Source organism: Grammomys surdaster, unplaced genomic scaffold, assembly GCF_004785775.1.
Source record: "Grammomys surdaster isolate TR1022 unplaced genomic scaffold, NIH_TR_1.0 66, whole genome shotgun sequence".
Lineage (NCBI taxonomy): Eukaryota > Metazoa > Chordata > Mammalia > Rodentia > Muridae > Grammomys > Grammomys surdaster.
Genome location: NW_021604568.1, coordinates 13,432,176 through 13,442,830, shown reverse-complemented (window position 1 = coordinate 13,442,830; position 10,655 = coordinate 13,432,176). Strand labels below are relative to the sequence as shown.

Below are 10,655 nucleotides of genomic sequence, written 5' to 3'. Positions count from 1 at the left end.
TACGTATTAATTAACATTTATGTTTTTATATCTCCAAGAGTTTCTATCTCTACTTCTTTCATTAGTGTTCATCTATAAATCACCATCTCTCTGTGCAAGAGTCTAAATAAACTCCTACAGAAGAAAACCTTTGATGTTTCCATTTTACTGATTAACAACCCAAAACTTCTATGTTTAAGATAACAGTCTATGATCCTTATTTTACTAACCAAATCTTACAGAGAGTCTCAACATTATTCTTTTTTAAAAAAACAGGCAACTTAAATATGGCGGCTAGTATCACTGGCATTTCATGAAAAACCTAACTCATTCCTAGTCAGTCATCACCCTTATTCAAGTCCTAAGTATCTTGATTTCACAAGGAGTCCTCCTCCTCCTCCAAACTGGAATCCATCTTGGTTTGCTAGTAGAAACCGTAATGAACATAAGGGAACCTCCCAGACAGCATGACTATAAAAGATGGAGAGCATCCATCCTGTAGTGCTGATGACCCAGTATGTACTCCAGTGTTAGTTCTACGTGTGAGATTGTGACCATTTCCCACCTCTGTTGTAGTATAACCTAAATAAATGTAGAAAAAACAAATTATCTAATATTTTTCATATTTTTTCATTTTAAGAAACCATCTTTTTAATAAGAAAAGACACTAAACACTACCTCTCAAGTTTTAATTTTATGATCTTACTATCAAAACAATTGATATGAGATTGTTTAAAAAACCACACACACACAAGCTCTAGGTAGAACTGTAATAAATTCCTTTTATAAACAAAATCTTAACTGAAAAGCCACAGTAGATGGAAAAGGAGAAAGGCTATTACTTTGTAAAATCCAGTGAACATCTACAATAGTTTTATAGCACACTTAGGCATTCTCGGGTTTTCGATCTTGACCTGCCTTCCATTTCTTAGTTGCTCCTTACAAATTTTCCAATTATGAACACAGATTTGATCTGAAACCCAGTCTTGAGTTTGAGTGCCAGGAAAAGCAAAAATCCAAATTTATATCTTGATATTACAGTTTTAATTTTTAAAAATAGTTGTTTAGAACAAAATACCCCAAAATGGGGAGAGGGGTGCAAAATAAAATAACAAGCAGCAATATTTACTTATGTATAATAGTCATTCATTGTATGGAAAGTGTGTTTCAGGACTGTATCTAGGCTGTACTTGCTCTGGGGGGGGGAGGGTGTTCTCAATAATTCAATTGACCTAGACAAACACTACCAAAAATAAGAATACTATGTAAGGGGCACACATTTACAGTTGATATTCATAAGGGCAGTAAAGCAAAAGAAAATATTCTCAACAAGTCCATGCACGTCCTACGTAACTTCCACGGAACTACCAATGGCATCAGTGCAATGCGCCGTTTTCCATAACTGACTACCACCTACTAACCCAGGAAAGATGAGCTCGAAAGCAACAGTACTGAACTGAATTGTGTGAAGCCAGTGCCCCATGTATGGGGAAAGTGCGTTTAGTTCAGCAGCAATACAGCACAGTGTGAAGATATTGTGCTTAGACACAGATACTCCCGAACAGAAAGATGGACAAGGTGAGTCAAGATATAAAACCATAGGACACTGTTAAATAACCTTGAACGCACATATACTGCAGTCTTTAGAGAGAGACGTCCATCTCGTTGTACAAGTAAAGGGAGAAGCTAGTTTATGATATAATAAATACATATCTATATAGCATTGTATATACATATATAGAATGTGTCTTTATGTGTTATTTACTTGCCAAATTTTTGTTAAATTGTTTGGATCTGCAACTTTCAGGGATGGGGAAGAAAAGAATAGAAAAGAAAACCTTCCACCACAGATTTCTGCTCCCACACAGTAAAACATACTCATTCTAGGAAAGGTTTCGATACCCCCACCCCAAAGATTCACTTCAGATATTTGCTTTAAAGTTCACTGGAGAAATAAAACTAGTGAAAATTTTGATTTCTAAATGTATATTTTCTGTTTGCCAGCTGTTTTGACAAAGTATCTTTTGATATTTAAACTAACTGATGCAAATTATTTAACAGAATATAAACTCTATCTGACTGATTAAAACAGAGCAAATCAAAATAATCCAGTGATTCACTCCGATTGTAAACAATATATAAAATTTAAATTTCAAATTTCAAAATAAGTTAAAGAAAAATTCTACCTTCAGGGCCTATGCTGTTATAAAGATCTGACAATTTTAAGGGGAAATGTATATGAAAGATGCAACAAAATTTTTGGCCCACATTTTCCTAAGAGAAACATGTATTTAACTATACTATTTTGTCCCTTCAATTTAATGACTTCATAATTTGTTGGAAGATTTTTAAACAAACTGGCATATCAGATTACACAACAGAAAAACATCCATCAAATTTAGCAAAGAAAACTTATATAAGCCTTTTTTTTTTTTTACAGAATTAAAAAAATCTAAATGGCTATGATTCCTCTATTAGCAGAAACACATAACGCAGTCTTTATAAATCTGCCATAGATCAATATCCACACAGATACAGATACAGATATGAAAGATTAATGGCAGTCTGTTTTTGAACAGTGTGTGGGACCAGCAGTTTGTATCAGACCATGGCACGATACGGACCCTGCATCTTTAAGAATTGAATAATGAACGAAGGCCCTCCAGCAACAATCTGAGGTGGGAGGTGACTGAGAGGACAGTTCTCAATACTCATGATTGACAGCTTGCTGCAGAGAGCCAGCTCAAAGGGGAGGCTGTGAAGGTTGGGGTTGTCATTCAAATATAGTTCTTCTAGGTTTTCCAGTGTACCTGTTTAGGAAGGGAAAAAGAAAATGACTACTCTTAAAAGTCTGACAAGCATGGATTTTAAACTGCAGCATATTCAAATCAAGTGGAGACAGTTTTAAAACTCTGCTGAACAGGTCACTTTCTGTACCGATGAAATCACAGTGGTCATAAGCTGAAGTGTTTGGTTTGGAACACTCAGAAGTTCCGCTGGGACAGTTGGGAGTTCACATATTGATATGTAAACCTTTATTTTAAAAGTCAAAATACAGACTCCTTGCCAATGACACTAGGAAAGCAGTAAGCCAACAGCCAGCAGGACAGCTGTGTCTAGATGTCTGATCTCAGGAAAGCCTATATGAAGTTAAGTTACTGTCCTCATTTGTGTGCGGGACACCGGCGCTCAAAGTCTCTATTCAAAGCTACAAAGATGGCTAGGACCCAATTTTTAAATTGTCTACATTCCAAAAACATTCTTTACTGCTTTCTCTTGCTTCCAGAACAGGACATTATAGAAAGCAGACCATAATCCATAGAATTACTAATTTAGGAACTACTAAATTAACTTACACTGCTAAAATTCAAAGTAATTGTATTAATTATATAAATAACAGATATAAATACATTTGGAAAAATCCAAAAGTAAATTTAGGCATTGATAACAAATCAAGGACTACTACTAACCCGAAAGCCCTCTGAGAAATGCTCTTTTGGAAGCTATGCAGAGGGGCTTATGGCCGGCACTGCTGTCACAAGCAAGAACTAAACGCAGACAAAGGAAGCACAAGTGTGTCTTTTCAGCACAGACACTGGGAACTGTTAACTGTTTTCTGTTTGGAAGAACAGAAAATAATTTTGAAAAAAAGAAACATTTGTTTATAAATTGAGATTTATTAAGTCTATGGACATCATTCTAAACCATTCTGAAACAGAGTATTAATTTTAACAACTCATGAGTAAAACCTCTGGCATTCCATTAAAATTTGTGAGCTTGCTCTAACTGAATTTGCAAAGTAGTGCCTCTATCACACTCTCTGTTGGAAAGCACAGAGTCAAACAGCAGTGTCTCAGACCCACAGGTTCCTACCGATTTCCTCAGGAAGGTGAGTGAGCAGGTTCTCTCCAAGACCAAGGTGCGAGAGGTTGGTGAGGTGACCGATGCCTCTGGGAAGAGTGCTCAACTGGTTGTTTGTCAAGACTAATTTCTAAAAGATTGACAAAATAAAAAACGTTACACATGCATTTCCTACAACTGATATGCACCTAAAATGATGCCTCTAACGAACACAATAAATTAGGTAAACTGAGTTGAGTAAGACTTACTTATTTGTTAGAACAAAAGCAGACAGTGTATTTCATGTTCATGTAAAGACAATTAAACAAAACTCTTTATTTCAATAATTACATCAGAATCTAAAGAAAAACTTAATTTGGAATGGTTCCTAAGAACTTTAGTTATACAGTTTGAAAGACAGTGGGAAGGCCTCACCTGCAGATCCTTAAGGTAAGCAATCTCATTGGGCAAGGACTCTAGCTTGTTCTCCTCCAGGTCTAACTCGCGTAACTTTCTAAGGTTTCCAAGACCGTGGGGAAGCTTCTTTAGAAGATTGTTCGATAATATTAGAACCTAAATAGAAATGATTAAGAACATTTGTCACTCAAAACATTATATATGATGCTATGTGGATTAAAGTTTATTAAGCAATGCTAATTTCCAAAAATGAGTATTAGCGTAAGTTATAACTAATACAACATTTAAAAGTAACAGTTACTACAAAGATTTTAATTCAGTTACTTAAAAACTAATGAAACCAAGAAATAATTTACTTTTAACTAAATTTTAAAAAGAAAACCAAAACTATTTGCCTTAAGATTAAAATATTTTGACAGTGAATAATTATTAGTATTAATAAGAACCTGATTATTAATAAGAACCTGACTATTCAAAATTCCTTAAAATATTCACTTAAGGAAGGCAAGAAACTGACTGACAACTGTCTAGATCAGCCCACTGGAGTTACTCTTCAGACATCTCAATTCACTGCGTCCTAAACCACTAAAGGGCTGGAAAGGGCTGAGGACGCTAGAGTCCTCTGTCTCAGAGAAGGTATCATCCAGCATCGAAATGGGGAGGCAACCCTGGGAACTGGAACAGGACAAAGAGCGGTAAATTGGAAGATGATGTGATGTGGTCAAACAGCCTTTGACAGAGGTCGCATAACAGACACCCTACACAACAGGTATTTTTAACATTATAATTCATAACGGTAGCAAAATGACAGTTATGAAGTACCAGTGAAAATAATGTTATGGTTGGGAGTCACCATGAGAGATGATATTAAAGGGTCACAGTATTAGGAAGGTTAAACCCACCATATTATGATATAGTAAAGTCTAATTATTAAAAGGTTTTTAAAAATCTTTAAAATAGCATATTTACTATATTAGTAAGCTGTTCATTAAAGATAAAAACTTCACTAATCAAAGACAGTGGCAGTCATTCTTGACTAAAGATGGATCTTTAATTATGGAAAAAAGAGCTTTTTAAAAGAAAAAAACAATCAAAGCGTCCCAGACCAGACTCTAGGAGGATACAGAGAGCTAGAAATATGGACAACACATCGTCAACACAGGGAAGCGACACAGTTAGGTCAGAGCCACACAGTAAAAGGCTCTGAGTGTCACTCTGAAGAATCCATAATTACTGACAATGTCGTGTTTCCTAACAGGAAGTAAGGAGAGTGTTTTAAAGATGCTGACTTTTAGATACCCTTCTCTTCAGAGATACAGCATTTACATCTCTAAGTTTTTGTTAGGCAGAGATGGTTCAGCGCAGTCAAACACCTCACTATCCTAAATAGGTTTCTGCATCTAATGGAATTAGTTGTGACCTTTTCTAATTCTCATCTTTAACCAACAGAAACTGCTGACACTAACACAAAGCTTGTAAGGTAGCCTCCAGGGTTTTGAGACATCCTAAAAAGTAATAACCAAAATTAACTTGTAAGCCCCATGCACCCAAGGATCAGGTAACTTCCTGGAATGTTGGGAGTTGTAGTTTTTTTCATGGGAAAGAGAGAGATTCTCCATAAAAACCTCTACAGCACGCTGTTTCAGGGCCACTCAGCTGGGAAATTCCAGGGAGTGGTCCTGACCAAAGTTCATCTCTTGGTCAGTATGTAATATTTAATAAAGCTTGCTTCAAATCTGGCCCAAATGGTAGGGTTGTTTTTTCTCTGGTGACTCTCAGGATTTAAAAGTACTCACACTCTATACTCACCTCAAGAGAAACAAGACCAGACACATCCTCTGGGATCTTTGTGAGCTGATTAGTTGCTAAATTCAATTCTACCATACTGGTCCAAGTTCCAAAATCCAAAGGAAGTGATGTTAACTGATTGTCCTGGTAAAGACAAGAAGCATCCCAGGTAGAAAGAAAGATAGAAACAAAGACATCATTTATGTTTTCTTTTGAAAACAGGAACAAAATGTAGCAAATACCAACAAAACAAAAAACAAAACCAACAACCACCTTCTGAATGTCCCAAGTTTTAATTAATTAGGCTTTTATTTTTAGGTTAAACTAGATTTTCTTATGTGGGTATGTGTAATAATTATACATACATACATACATACATACATACATACATACATACATACATACAGAGAGAGAGAGAGAGAGAGAGAGAGAGAGAAATTGCTTAAAATTTCAAAGATCCTAGTGTCAAATGGGTTTTTTCCACTTTATAATAATGTACAGAAATCACTGAGTAAAGAAAGAATGTTAAATTAAGATACGGGCAGGATGTTGGCAGGACAGCACAGTGGGTAAGGAGACTCGCCAGCATCAGACTACCAAAGTAAACATGGTAGAAGGAGAGAAACCTAGAATCTGAAGAAACCGAGGTTTCCTAGATTCTTACCCTGATGAAGTCAGGTTTAGATATGCGATCATTTCCCTTAGCTTCTATAATTTAGTTCACTACAAATTAAATCACAGGACTAATAATTTTCCATTTCTCTTTCTCCCTCCACAGTAGATCTCATTATAAATGTGAAAGCTGCTCACAGTAGGGCATATGGACAGGCAAAGTACCTGCGAGGAGCGCATCAATCACTCTGACAGCCAGCTCATTGTAATTACATAACACCTTAGAATTTAACATAATAACCAGCATATTTAAGACAGCTTAAACTTGTGTGGGGAGATACTTTTATCTTTTACCTAATAAACTGAGAATACTGCAAAAGATATTTAACACCGTCTTAGTATAAAGCATCAATTTTGGTGGTTCTAAATTATTCCATTATATATATTACTTTAAAAAATTAAACTTCTGGCATAAGTTGGCATTTATGAGATATATAATTATACAATACATATCCTTACAGTTGCATTTCTACAAACATCCATAACTGTTCTTTGAGGACAAACTGCGAAGTGTGTGCTCAATTTGAAGACATCTGTTAACTACTGAGACATTAATGATGCTTTAGCGTCTTTGTTAACAGTTTAGATTTCATCAACAAGACATTACCTACTTTCCATATGCAGAGTAGAAAACCATGAATGAGAATCACAGCATGTACACACACACACACACACACACACCAGATGCTTACCTTCATATTCAGCTTACTTAACACTTTAGCTCTGGAAAAAATTCCAAATGGGATTTTGTTGATTCGATTGTGTTCCATGTTGAGGGAATAAATGGTGGAAAACTGAGACGGACCTCCCACTGGATATAACTGGAAGCAATTTCTAGCTAAGGTCAAACTATTCAATTTTACAAGACTGGACAAAAGACTCTGTAAAAACAAAATAAGTATAAGATTCAGAAGTAAACCAATACTCACTTTAAACCAAGCAGTAGCCATATAGGGAATAATGACAGCATGGTCAGGATGGTTCTGTGGCTATCTTGAGGGACAATCACTAAACACATCTAGAGTTTATAGCCAACACCAAATTAAATAGAAGAAAACTCAAAGCAATTGCACTAAACTGAGGAACATGACAAGGTTGTCCACTCTCACCATACCTACTCAATATAGGACTTAAGGTTGTAGCTAGACCAATAAGACATCTGAAGGAGATCAAGGGGATACAAACTGGGAAAGAAGAAGTCAAGGTATCTTTATTTGCAGATGATACAATAGTATCCATAAGTGACCCTAAGAATCCCACTAGGCGACTTCTACAGCTGATAAACATTTTCAGCAAGGTGGGTGAATACAAGATGAACTCAGAAAAATTAGAATCCCTCCTGTATACAAATGACAAATGACTGAGAAAGAAATCAGGGAAACACCACCTTTCACAATAGCCCCAAACAATATAAAATGTCTTAGGGTAACTCTAACTAAGAAAACGAAGAGTTATATGATTAAAAACCTCATTTCTCTGGAGAAATTGAAGATACCAGAAGATGGAAATGTCTCCCATGCTCATGAATCAGTAGGAATCAACACAGTAAAATGACCATCCTACCAAAAGCAATCTACAGATTAAATGCAATCCCTATCAAAATTCTAACACAATTCTTTACGGTCCTTGAAAGGACAATTTCCAAGTTCATATGGAAAAAGAAAAAAACTCAGGATAGCTAAAACAATCTTGTACAACAAAAGACCTGCTGAAGGTCTCACTGTTCCTTATGTCAGGTTGTACCACAGAGCTATAGTAAGGAGATCACACGGGGTTGGAATACAAATAGACACACTGATCCGTGGCAGATACGAACCCATAGGCCTATGAACACCTGATTTTTTTGTAAAGAAGACAAAAATACACATTGGTAAAAAAGACAGCATTTTCAACAAACGATGCTGGTTAAAACTGGATGTCTACATGTAGAAGAATGTAAATAAATTCATATTTATCACCCTGCACAAAACTTAAGCCCTAGTGGATCAAAGACCTCAACATAAAACCAGATATTCCAGACAGAAGAGAAAGTGGGAAATAGCCTTGAACTCATTGGCACAGGAGAAGACTTCCTAAACACCAACAGCTCAGGCTCTAAGATCAACATTTGATAAATGGGACCTCATGAAACTGAAAAGCTTCTGTAAGGCAAAGGACACCATCAATTGGACAAAGCAGCAGCCTATAGAATGGGAAAAGATTTTTAGCAACTCCACATCTGATAGAGGACTACTACCCAAAATATATAAAGAACTCACAAAACTAAGTATCAAAAAACCAAATAACCCAATTAAAAATGGGATACAAATCTGAACAGAGAATTCTCAATAGAAGAAATGGAAATGGCCATGAAATACTTAAAGAAATGTTCAACATCCTTAGCCATCAGGAAAATACAAATCAAAAACCTAATGTGGAGATTCTTAGACCAGTCAGAATGGTTAAACTCAACAACACAACTGACACTCATAATGGTGTTGGTGGGAAGGAAAACTTATACAACCACTATGGAAATCAAAACAGTCGTTCCTCTCAAAGACAGGAACTGATCTACCTCAAGATCGAGCTATATCACTCTTGAGTATATATACCCAAAGGATGCTCCATCAACTACAGAGACAGCTGCCCAACCATCTCCATAGCACTTTTATTCGTAACAGCTAGAAACTGGAAATAACCTAGAGGTCTCTCAACAGAAGAATAAATTTGTAAAAAAAAGTGGTACATTTACACAATGAGCATTTCTCAGCTGTTTTTTAAAATGACATCATAAAATCTGCAGGCAAATGGAACTAGAAAAAAAAATCATTCTCAGTGAGGTGACCCAGATCTGGCAAGACTAATATGGTATGTATTCACAAATTATGTGAGTACCACCCATCAAATAAATGGTAACAAACCTACAATCCACAGACCCAGAAAGGGTAGATACAGAGGAAAAGTCTGGGAGTACACATGAATCTCCCCGAAAGGGGAAAGTAGAACAGATTTAATGGGAGAACTGAAGACAGCCTGGGACGGGAACTGGAGGGGAGGGGAAAGGAGATAGGGCTGAGGGGGGAATGAGGAGAGAAAGATGGAATTGAGGAGCCCTGAAGGGGTGGTATGGAAACCTAGTGCAGTAGATACTTTCTAAACTATACAAACGAAATCCTAATACGGTCTCCAAATAATGGGGGATACAGAGTCTCAAGTGGCCTCACTGTCACCAAATGAGGCTTCCAGTACTAGGAACTAGGTTGTATTCAACTGAGTTGTTGACAAAAGGGGTCCCATGGAAACCCCAAAATGACCCAGGCTAGTGCTAAGCCAATGGGATGTTTCCTCTCAAACCGATAGCAGGGCCACACTGCCAAGGACAACACCCACACAACTCACTGAACAGAGAAGTCAAGATAGTGCCCACATCATCTTCACTCTATATTCCAGTGTCTTCGGTGCGGGAAGGTATCTGGAGGCTACCGAAAGAGAAAGGTAAAACCAACCCAGCCACAAAACCTTTGACCTAATCTGTCCTGACTGCAAGATATGCTAGCGCAATGGTGGCACAGAGCTTGTGGGAGCAGCCAAGCAATGTCTGATATGATTTAAGGGCCACTGCCTGAGACAAAATCCACACTTGACACTAGACCAAGAACTAGATAGTCAATAGCCCAAAAACTCAGCACTACTGGTATGGGGGGAAAAAAGTAACAGTGTCAATAAAATGACTCCTGCTGATATTCTGCTATACTCATCGATGTGTTACTCAGCCATCATCAGAGAAGTTTCCTCCAGCAGCAGACAGAAACAGATGCAGGGACTCACGGCTAGACATTATGCAGACAAAGTCTAAATAGGATGTCTTCATCAAATCCTTCCCCCTGGGGCTCAGGGAACACAGTGGAAGAGGAGGCAGAAAGAGTTTTTTTAAAAATAAAATAAAATAAAATAAAATAAAATAAAATAAAATAAAATAA

The 10,655-nt window shown here is 36.8% G+C and overlaps 1 protein-coding gene across 3 annotated transcripts in view; it reads right to left on the bottom strand.

Moving 5' to 3' along the window:
- Positions 1-735: 735 nt before the first annotated feature.
- The window catches only part of Shoc2 (SHOC2 leucine rich repeat scaffold protein), a 78,335-nt gene continuing 68,415 nt past the window's right edge, over positions 736-10,655 (bottom strand). For all 3 annotated transcript variants that reach the window (XM_028773761.1, XM_028773754.1, XM_028773768.1), the window contains exons 5-9: positions 7,389-7,577; positions 6,046-6,168; positions 4,255-4,392; positions 3,853-3,970; positions 736-2,789 (exon numbers count right to left, since the gene is read on the bottom strand). In XM_028773761.1, coding sequence (XP_028629594.1) covers positions 2,581-2,789; positions 3,853-3,970; positions 4,255-4,392; positions 6,046-6,168; positions 7,389-7,577 — 777 coding nt within the window. In that variant the 3' untranslated portion in view covers positions 736-2,580. The remainder of the gene's footprint in view (positions 2,790-3,852; positions 3,971-4,254; positions 4,393-6,045; positions 6,169-7,388; positions 7,578-10,655) is intronic.